The following is a 9,888-nucleotide window of genomic DNA, read 5'->3' as shown; positions in this document are numbered from 1 at the left end:
GTAGTTATTTTAGAGTCAAATAATAATATTTATTATACTGATCTTATTTTAGAAGCAAATAGTAATGAAATTATAAATTTATTGATGATTTTTTTTATTAATATGATATTACTAACTATATCATGTTATGTATGTGTAAAAAACAATATCTGGAAAGTCGAGCAATATGTTAAACCAGAAGAAGTTGTATGATTTTATGTACAAATGCACGAGTGACATATATATTTTTAACCATGCGAATACACGAGCAAAATATATGTTCTTAAAAAATAAAAAATAACTTCATGTACTAGTTGAACTCTTCACATTCTCATCTAAGAGAAATACACAAGAATAGTTAGAGTCATACAAAAATATCATCATTTGTCATTAGTCATTGTCATAGGCTGCAGCTATTTTTATCTGCTGAAAAAAGAACACAACAGATATAAGAGGAAGATTGAAAAGAAATTGGAAAGCATTTTGCATTTTTTGTTAAATGTTGTATACTTAGCAAACATGAATAATCGCTACAACTACAATGAACAACAACTGATAGATGAAGTTATCTATCTTCACTCTCTCTGGCACCAAGGTCCTCCTTCTACTTCTTATATTCCAAACCCTATTCCTCCTATTCCTATTCCCTCTATTCCTATTCCTTATTCAGAACCCTTCTTCCCTCATAATCCTATTCCTACCCGCTTCCACCACCCACTTGCACCCGCCCACACCAGATCATTCCCATTCCCACCTCACACTTCCAAAAAGCGAAAGAAAAACAAAAGAACAAGACGCAACCCGTATTCACGACCCGACCCGGGTATAGAATGGCCATGTCCTCCTTCACCCGACCCATCTCCAAAAGGGTGGGCCCCATTCAACTCTCATTCCACAACAACGGTTTCACTCCAACCGTCATCTCAAGAGAAAGAGAAACTCTCCGCGTTGCGATCGCAGACCAAAGCATCGCAAGCTATCAAGAACTTTCTAATCAATGATTCTGACGAGGAAGATGAAGATGAAGACGAAGACGAGGATGATTATGATTTGGAAGAGATTGAGGATTTGATTGTTGGAATTTTCATGGAGGATGATGAGATGAGAGGTTATTATCAAAAGTGTTATGAGAGTGGGGAGTTTTGTTGCTTCGTTTGTGGTGCTATTGGGAAGAAGAAATCTGGAAAGAGGTATAAGGATTGTAGTAGTCTTGTTCAGCATTCCATGTCGATTTCGAGGACTGTGAAGAAAACTGCTCACAGAGCTTTTGGACAGGCTGTGTGTAAGGTTCTAGGTTGGGACATAGATCGGCTTCCGATCATTGTGATCAAGGGAGTGCCTCTTGGGATGAAGGAAGTTGAGGTAATGTGATCATTGAAGATTTTTAGTTGAATTCAATTGATTCGAATTGAATATGTATTGATTATTTTTTTGGTTTTTTATATAAATGAGTTTGAATTGAAACATTGTAGGGTGTGCCTAAGGAGAATACCGATGGTGATGGCAATGTAAGAGATGGGAAAGTTGTGGAGCATGCACAAGGGGTTGTTCATCAGGAAATCGGCGAGGCTAGTTGTTTATAAGTTTTTTTTACCTTTTGAAGAAAACAAAGGAAAACAGAAAAGCTATAAAAAGAAAATGTGATATAAATGGTTGCTAATATGTTGACTTGTTTGTGATCTCTCTCTATTTTGATTTTTTTCTTGTACAGTGTTCTTCCAAGAAAGGTGGTGATGATATTGGATTGGAAAATGCAGGAGGCAGAGCAATAGACGAGGTCAGACATTTTTTGCATTCATCAAATTATAATTTTTAAATGGAGACTTGCACTGATTGTTTCATACGATTTTTAATCCTCTAAAGCTTGTTTAGCCATCAACGCTTTGCTATTTAGGGATAAAGTGGCTGTTTTGATGCTGTCGTATGGTTATGATATTTAAAGAATTAGCTATCCTCCTAATTATCTCCTTAGGTTTCTTCTGGCTAGATGTAAACACCATTAATAGACTAGTATAGAAATGATTAAGGAGTTTGTTGAGGTAGCTTTCCTTGACTATGGAATCTGTACTTTACTGATAGGTCTTACGTAAACCAGATTCCTTAGATGTTTACATGTTACTAATAAAAATAAATGCAGGTTAATTACAAGCCTCTGGGTTCTGGTGCTGAATGGGTTTGTGAAAATCCCCCATGTGATTCCTCTTCAACAGCTTCAGGGTGGCCTTCCTTCAACACTGAGTCATCTTCTCAGACTCGTGCTGTTTTGGCAGAAGCGCAAACAAGTGTGGCAGGGCTGCAAAGACAGCAGCACAAGGCATTAGAAGCTTGCAAGGAATACTTAGTTGGTAATGCTGGTTCTGACTGTGATAATGACACTGATAATGAGGATGAAGATGAATCAATAGATTGTTCTGATCCTGTAGAATGTGAGGAGTTGAAGTTCTTTGTAAGATTATTTACTGAAGATAGTGACTTGAGGAGATATTATGAAAACAACTATGAAGAAGGAGACTTTTGTTGTTTGGTTTGTGAGGGTGTTGGGAAGAAGATGGGGAAGAGGTTTAAGGGTTGTGTTTCATTAGTTCAGCATTCCATTGCTGTAAAAAGGACAAAAAGGATGAGAGCTCACAGGGCTTATTCGCAGGTCATCTGTAAAGTTCTCGGCTGGGATTTTGATCGATTGCCAACTATTGTGTTAAAGGGTGAACCCCTTGGCTCTTCCTTGGCAGGTTAAACGAAAATTTCGGTGAGCAATCCTACTAGATATATTTTTATGCTCTATTGATTTTACCAAGACCAGACCTTATCAATGCTAACTTTATAGGGTGCTGAATTGATTTTACAGGTGAACCTGACAAACCTTCAGATAGTGGTAACCATGTTTCTAATGTATGTATCACACTTGAGATATCTATATGTCTAGTATAATCTGGTTTGAGATTATAGTTCTTTAGTTATATGCTGTCTGGGTTGAGTTTTTTTTCCAGGGTGAACATGAGAAACCAGCTGATGGCGATAACAATGATTTGAATGTTCTCCAGGAAAATTAGGCAGAGTACATAGCAATTTTGGTATAGTTTTCTAGGTAGTTCCATTTGGTTCACCACAATAATGGAGAGCCTTGTGATTCTGACTTGAGATAAGTGTATCCTTGTTAGTGGTTCATGATCTCCCCATGCTAACTTTAGAGACAACGCCATGCCTAGCTTGCAAGTAGTTATATGCTAGTTAACTACATTCCCCTAATTTGAATATCTAGCAATACAAAAAATGCAGGAGTCACATCGTGGTATGAAGTGAGCATTCCCGTGAATCACTTTTTTTGTACAGAACAGGATTATGTTTTTATTCTACTTTGTATTATAAGTCTAACAACTTCTGGGGATTTTATAGTGAAATTAAAAGCTGGAATAGTTGTAGATTCATGTAATTTCAATAAACATCAAGTTAAATAATAATTTGTCACAGGGAGTCATAAGGTGGTCTGATGGTGAAGAGGGCGGTCGTAAGGAATGGAGTGCAGGAGGTTGTGGGTTCGAGTCCCACCCACAACAAAATACTAACACATTAACAACTAACATCCTAACAATTGCCGATAAAAAAGTAATAATAATTTGTCAAAAGTTATTTTGAATGCTGATTAGTTTAAAGAAAACTTATAACGCTGGGGCAAAACAAACTTCACAGATATCAGGGTCTTGAGGACCAGAGTCAGAATCATTTTACAAAATGGCAACAAACTAGTTCCTTTAGCCTTGGCTTAATGTAATTATATTATGGTAAATGTTTGATTGATGTATAATAAATTGAACCGGGCAAATTATTATCCTTTGTTAATATATATTTCTCCAAAAAAATATATTGTTTTTTTTGTCAATCGTATCCATTCTTATTTTGTACGATTGAGTGCTTGGCCAATTATTTTATTCCTTTTAAACCATTTTCATTTTTAAGTTGCTAAGGTTAAACATAAACTCCTGAGTATCACAGACGACACTCTATTTTGTTTTTTCTCATGTTTCTTCAACTGATCTTCCCAGACCGAACCTTAATATCCATTTGGTACCACTAACGGATCGTTTCTTACCGGTTCACCTGGTTTTGCTCTGGTTTTACAGGCTCACAATCAGTTTATAGGAAGAGTATTTAGAGGGTCATCCAGACCTTTATCCCATCTGATTTTGTAAACAATGATGATGAATGTCAAAATAACAGAGTGAAGCTAGGATGAATAAGAAATTTTGATAGTTAAGTATTATTTACAAAACTGTGTTGAGAACTTAAAATCTGTCGCACCACACCAAATTAAGACCTGCTTATAATAAAATGATATTGTCTGTGTTTGTGAAGTACATCTAATAGAAGGAAAACAGCTTAATGTACTGCCAAAGCATGCATTCAACCATTCACATTATGAAAATTAAAAGGAACAGGTGAGGGCAGGGACCAACCTCTACTTGATTATGGAAGATGCATTGTCCTAGCAATACATCCAGTGTTGTGTGAACCAAACTGTACTGGACGACCTGACCGGTTTGACCACTGATCGGACTTGAAAACAGTTTTGGTTTTCCATCTTAACCGAGTGAGGGTTGGACCACTTTAAACCCGGAGAAATTCCGGTCTGACCGCATTAAACCCGGTTAAACCATATTAACCCGGGAAGTAAACCGGACGGTTACTTAAAAATTAAAAAAAATGAAACATTTTTTATGTAATCTTTTGTTTCACTATAGTCCAAAAAACGATAAAGAGAAGTTAGTTCAATGTAATTATACATGATTATTAATTATATAAAATTTTACATTTCTATATAATTATAGATAAAAAGTATTAATTATGTATAAAATCATCCGATCAAACCAAACAGTTTAACCGATTAAAACTAATATGAGACATCTTCCGGTTTGACGTCCGACTCACAACATTCGATACAACAACATTTACAAGAAGCTTTCAGCAATCAAATAGTTGACTCAACTCAGTGAAAGGATTAATAAAAATAATTACTCATTTAAATGTCCATAAAATGAATAAGCATAATGATACCAAAATTATATTACTCACATGCTAGTTTAGTGCCAAAGCTAGTCAAACAAATGGCAAATGCCTGAAAGGCAGATAAGGGCTGCCTATAATCCATGGTGAAAGTATCATCTCCTACCTTCCCAAACTGAAGGAGAACCTTTTCCTCATCACCTTTCCCTCCTGGTTTACTTTGGTCCACAGTAGCAACCAGCTGAAAGTTCTTAACCGATGCTACAGTTACACGGCCATGGAAATTCAAACACCAGCAGTGTATATGTTCGTGCCACCTTGGAGCTTTGTTCTTCAGGATTAAGTAGCCAGAGGCAGCATCATCTTTATGGTTCATCTTATGGCTACCCAGGTTTTTACTATCTGAACTGTCTTTTGACGATAATATGGGACCTTTCAGTGAGCAAACCATCCTCCTTGGCCCTCTTGATTTCAAAAGGTTGAACTTGTAGGATACCTGCCCTGCCTCAAAGTTGCCTGCGGGAACTTGAGGGCTTATTTGCTTGCTGGAAAAACGACGGCAGACCATGCTGCTTGATGGTTTTGCACTGCTATGAGGTGGCTGGCTGTCATATATTGTGAAGTTGGTGCCAAGAAAATCTGATCTGTAACAAGATTTCAGCAACCAAGTGGTCAATACAGGCAGCAAAAGATTGACCTGATATTCACATTAATCGTTTAATGTCTATATTAACAAAATATGAGCCGCCCTTACATTGTTGATGCAAGCAGCAAAAGATTAACCAACATTCATATCATATGAGGCAATGACAGCTTAAAGTATTTCAATCATTTTATTCAGCTTCAAATAAATTTCAATAGAACTTGAAGGACATATCATATCTTTTATTAAGACAAAAACCCACTTCAAATTAAGATCATTCCGATGGTTTTGGTTTTAAAAGTATTAACATAAAAAATGGTCATAGTTCCAATTTTGGTGCAGCTTAAGGCTTCTTAACACCACCAAAATCAACCTATCAGCAGTCAGCACCCCAGCTCATATAAAAAAATGGTATTGAAACCATGAATCACTGTTAAGCAAGTAGAGTAGATTTGTTTTCCTTTCTGCCAGGTGCAGTAGTGTTTGTTAGGCAGGTATTTTTTATTTATTTCCTTTTTTGATGTTTTTGTGCATTTGTTTTTGGGAGAGGAAGATGTGAGTCTCAGCATAACGATAAGATTTTATTAAAAATACAGATCAAATAAAGACAGACAAAATATTTTATTTACAATTGATGAGTGGAATGGAATGGAATGATCTTATTGTTTGGATTGTTTAAAATAGGATGGAATAAATGGAACTTGATGGATCCATTCTTATTATTCATTCCACTCTATTCTTTTTGGTTTTTGTTTTGATAAGACCATCCCACTCTCCTCCATATTTCCATCATAAAGTATTGAAACAATGGTATGGTAATTTTTGTTCCATTTCATTCCATTCCAACTACCCCGTAGTTAAATATTAAAACATAGGCCATAAGAATGCTTTACCTTAACTTTCCAACATATGCAGTGCTTCCTTGGGACAAGTCATCAGCGTCAAGTGATATTATATACTCTGTATGGGCACCATGCCTAGATCTTCTAGCAGCTAAGAGAAACTTCCCTTTGTCTGTGAATGCTGGCAAAAGGGGCCCGGGGGAGGAAAGAAAAAAAAGTGAAGCATAAATATCCAGCACATCAAAGAAAATGCAAAACTGCAATCACAAAAAAGTACACACTATCATCAAAATGTTATTTTAGGAATTACAGAAATTAGAGGCAAATAAGTCTAGGATAACCATCATTTAAAGAATTAAGCACTAACCTACATTTATTATAGATATGATTTATCATGTGTTAATATATTCTGATTTCACTAATGTTCTAAAATACATGCACCAACACACCTGTTTTCAACAGTTCATCAATCAATATCAACTGATTGAACATTCAAAATTTAATCTCAACAAAATACTTCTACTGTAAACAAATGCTGCCACCAAAAGTTCAGGTTATTGCTCATAAACAGAACTTATTGTTGGATCATTCGAACTCCTTTGGTTTGTTTTATTTTGTGAAATCAAAGTACATAAGAAGAGTAAATTCAAAAGGGTGGGTGCATAATAAGTTAACAAAACAAAAGCAGGTCAACTTAGACTGGGTCTGGTAAACCAAGTAGGCAGAGTCACATTCCCTTACACTATAAAAATCAATTTACATGTTTGTAAAATACAACATCATTCAAATTTTGGGTTTCAGATGCACAAAAGGGAAAATGCATCCATCAACAAAGTAAGTCTTTTAGCCTTGGGTCTAGAGTCATAAGCTCGACAAATGAAGCAACACCCAATTAAAGTTTGTATACATACATCAGAAGACAAAGATCACACACTACCCTAGAGGGGAAGATCAAGAAAAATCAAGTTCAGCTAAATTTTATTTTCATCCATCTCTAGATCAGGCAGAGGAGTTTTTACCAACAACTACTTACACGGTGTAAGGGCAAGATGTAGGTAAAATGTCGATGTCTTCTTGTTACGCGTTATAAGACATTGTTGAGGAAGGTCGCGTGGTCCTGGCTGCAAGTCACAAAAACATAAGAATATTGCCAAACTCAAGCCTTTTAAAATGTACATCTTATTCCTATACTAGATAAACAAGCAATGGGCATCAATAGAACAAAATGCTGATCAAAATATAGATGAAATGCAAGATCATTGCAAGAAAAGAGAAAATTAATCCATGCTTCAGCAAGACTAAGGCAATGACATTCAATCAAATATATATCACGCAGCCGGTAAACAATCTCTTCGCTTGCTATGTTAGAGTTGTCTACATCTATCCTTCATGGACCCCACTAAATAAGAGTATTCGTATAATGGGTCATCTTTTTTAAATGAGTATCTCTATCTGCTAAACATAAATGAAACCCTGTCTACTATGTGTGCAAAATGCAAACATGACTATTAATTAACATGTGAAATATCCCCTCACAAGAAATGGGAGCACATCTTCTCTCACAAAGTATAACATTCCATGTGTCACTTATCATACGATTAGTCAAAAAAATATTTAATTATTAATTTTTTAACTTAAATATATTTTTACAAACAATCGAAGTGACACTTGAAGTGACTCTTTATTGGGGCAGCAAATGTGGTCCCCACAAAAAATAATTAGTATTTCCAATTCTTCCATCTTTTACCCTTAATAGATAATATTACGATATTCAAATAATATCCAAAAATCTCAATATCTGATTTACATTTTAATATACTTTTGTATTAAACTACTGCAGTTACCCAAGTAGAAAGAGACCTCAATGACTACCCAAATATTGCCATTGATTATGCAAAGATCAAATCTAATTCACCAATAAAAGGCATTTACTTCCCAAATCTTAAAAAAAATAATTCAAATAATATTAAAAACAAATCATTAAATTGCAAAAAAATTGAAAAAAATTAAAACAACCCACGAGCCTTTCTATTTATATATAGTTAATTAAAGTCCCACTTATCACTCAAAAAGCTAATTCGAGACAATTCAATCAAACATATACATAGAAACAAAGCATATAAGAGAGAAATTTTCTATTTTTATGATTTTTTTTAAAATGTGTTGAATGATAAGCAAAATAAAAAATGTTTTTGAAGCAGCACCTGTTTCAGACAAGAAGGGAAAGTGATTTTTCCGGTTTGAGGATGCGCCATAACAATCTCACGTGCGATGTCTCTCCACCTCTTGCACACGCACGCAAAAGCGACGACGTTTTGACGCTGCGGCCATTGTTCCTCATCGGCCTCAACTCGCCGTATAATCTCTCCGAGAATCTCCGGCAACATCGCTGACCATGCATTGCCGTATTCCGTGTCCACCTCGCCGGAATTGATTTCATTTCTCCGATCGACACCGTCAACGGTGGTTCCGAATTCGTTGAAAGATGTGGAAAAATTGCGAGAACAAAAAACTCTCCTGAGAGACATGAGATAGATAGAGGGAAGATGAGTGAGAAAGAGAAGAGAGAGAGAATGAAACGGAGAAAGAGGTGAGTGATAATAAGGTGACGCGCGGGTGAGAAAAATCAATATTCATCAACATTTTCAAAGTTCACCACTAATTCTTTTAATTTGTTATAATATATGTTAAAAATAAATAAAAAGTAAGTTAGGATAGTACTTTTATTATTGAATTATTGAGTTTTAATAAAAACTAGTTCCAACAATGATGCACTTATATTATGGTGTTAATATGATTGTCGAATCCTGCTATCCATATTTATATTTATTAGATGAAAACCATACATCTCAAAAAAGATTAGTTTCTAAATTGTAGGGTGAAAGAATATTTTTGATAGTAAAAAAAAATGATTTTTTTTGTTGCATGTTGTGATTTACTTAAATGGTTTGCCAACTTTAGTCTTAGTGGTGTCTCAATTATATGTTACTTATTCCCAGTGGCTAATAGATTACTGTAACTTGCAGGTCAAGTCAAAGAGTAGTTGTTAACATGTTTGATACTTGTATATTTTCATTCTTGTCATTCCATTGACTTGCCTCCACTATGGAATGTGCTGATTCAATATACCATATCTTCTGGCTGTTCAAAATCAAAGTGAAAATCATTTCAATATGATTTATTTTATAGCCTTGTTTTTTGCTGCTAAAAGATCTTGGTATGGTGACAATGATATTTTTAATTTTACATTTTGTGGTGGATGAAACTGATTAGAGTGTTCCTTCCAAAATCATATTTCATTTGGTTTGGTTGGCTATTTTTGTATAACTCATTTATTTTGCAGAACTAATTAGTTGTTAAGTTGTTAAACCCCCTTCAAATTGTGATCATATATGCCTCATAGCATTATCTCTGCTTTTGCAATCT

General features: G+C 35.1%; 2 protein-coding genes across 5 annotated transcripts; one reads left to right on the top strand and one right to left on the bottom strand.

The window, feature by feature from the left end:
* On the top strand, positions 418-3,345 carry LOC109351941. Of its 4 annotated transcripts, none has more exons than XM_019593659.1 (5): positions 418-1,341; positions 1,452-1,547; positions 1,691-1,756; positions 2,117-2,725; positions 2,967-3,345. In XM_019593659.1, the coding sequence occupies exons 1-4, from the start codon at positions 499-501 to the stop codon at positions 2,711-2,713; spliced, it is 1,602 nt and encodes a 533-aa protein (XP_019449204.1). In that variant the 5' UTR covers positions 418-498; the 3' UTR covers positions 2,714-2,725; positions 2,967-3,345. The 4 variants fall into 4 exon arrangements, with proteins under 4 accessions (XP_019449204.1, XP_019449202.1, XP_019449201.1 ...); XM_019593657.1 differs by lacking the exon at positions 2,967-3,345 and adding an exon at positions 2,825-2,936; XM_019593656.1 differs by lacking the exon at positions 2,967-3,345 and having other exon boundaries at positions 2,117-2,936.
* Positions 5,025-9,050, bottom strand: LOC109352124 (tubby-like F-box protein 7). The gene is made up of 4 exons (XM_019593946.1): positions 8,667-9,050; positions 7,496-7,583; positions 6,514-6,643; positions 5,025-5,621 (listed from the first exon to the last, which is right to left on the bottom strand). The coding sequence occupies exons 1-4, from the start codon at positions 8,988-8,990 to the stop codon at positions 5,039-5,041; spliced, it is 1,125 nt and encodes a 374-aa protein (XP_019449491.1). The 5' UTR covers positions 8,991-9,050; the 3' UTR covers positions 5,025-5,038.

Source organism: Lupinus angustifolius, chromosome LG07 (assembly GCF_001865875.1).
Source record: "Lupinus angustifolius cultivar Tanjil chromosome LG07, LupAngTanjil_v1.0, whole genome shotgun sequence".
Classification (NCBI taxonomy): Eukaryota; Viridiplantae; Streptophyta; class Magnoliopsida; order Fabales; family Fabaceae; genus Lupinus; species Lupinus angustifolius.
Note: the sequence above shows the minus strand (reverse complement) of the source record. Positions and strands in the feature narration are given on the sequence as shown.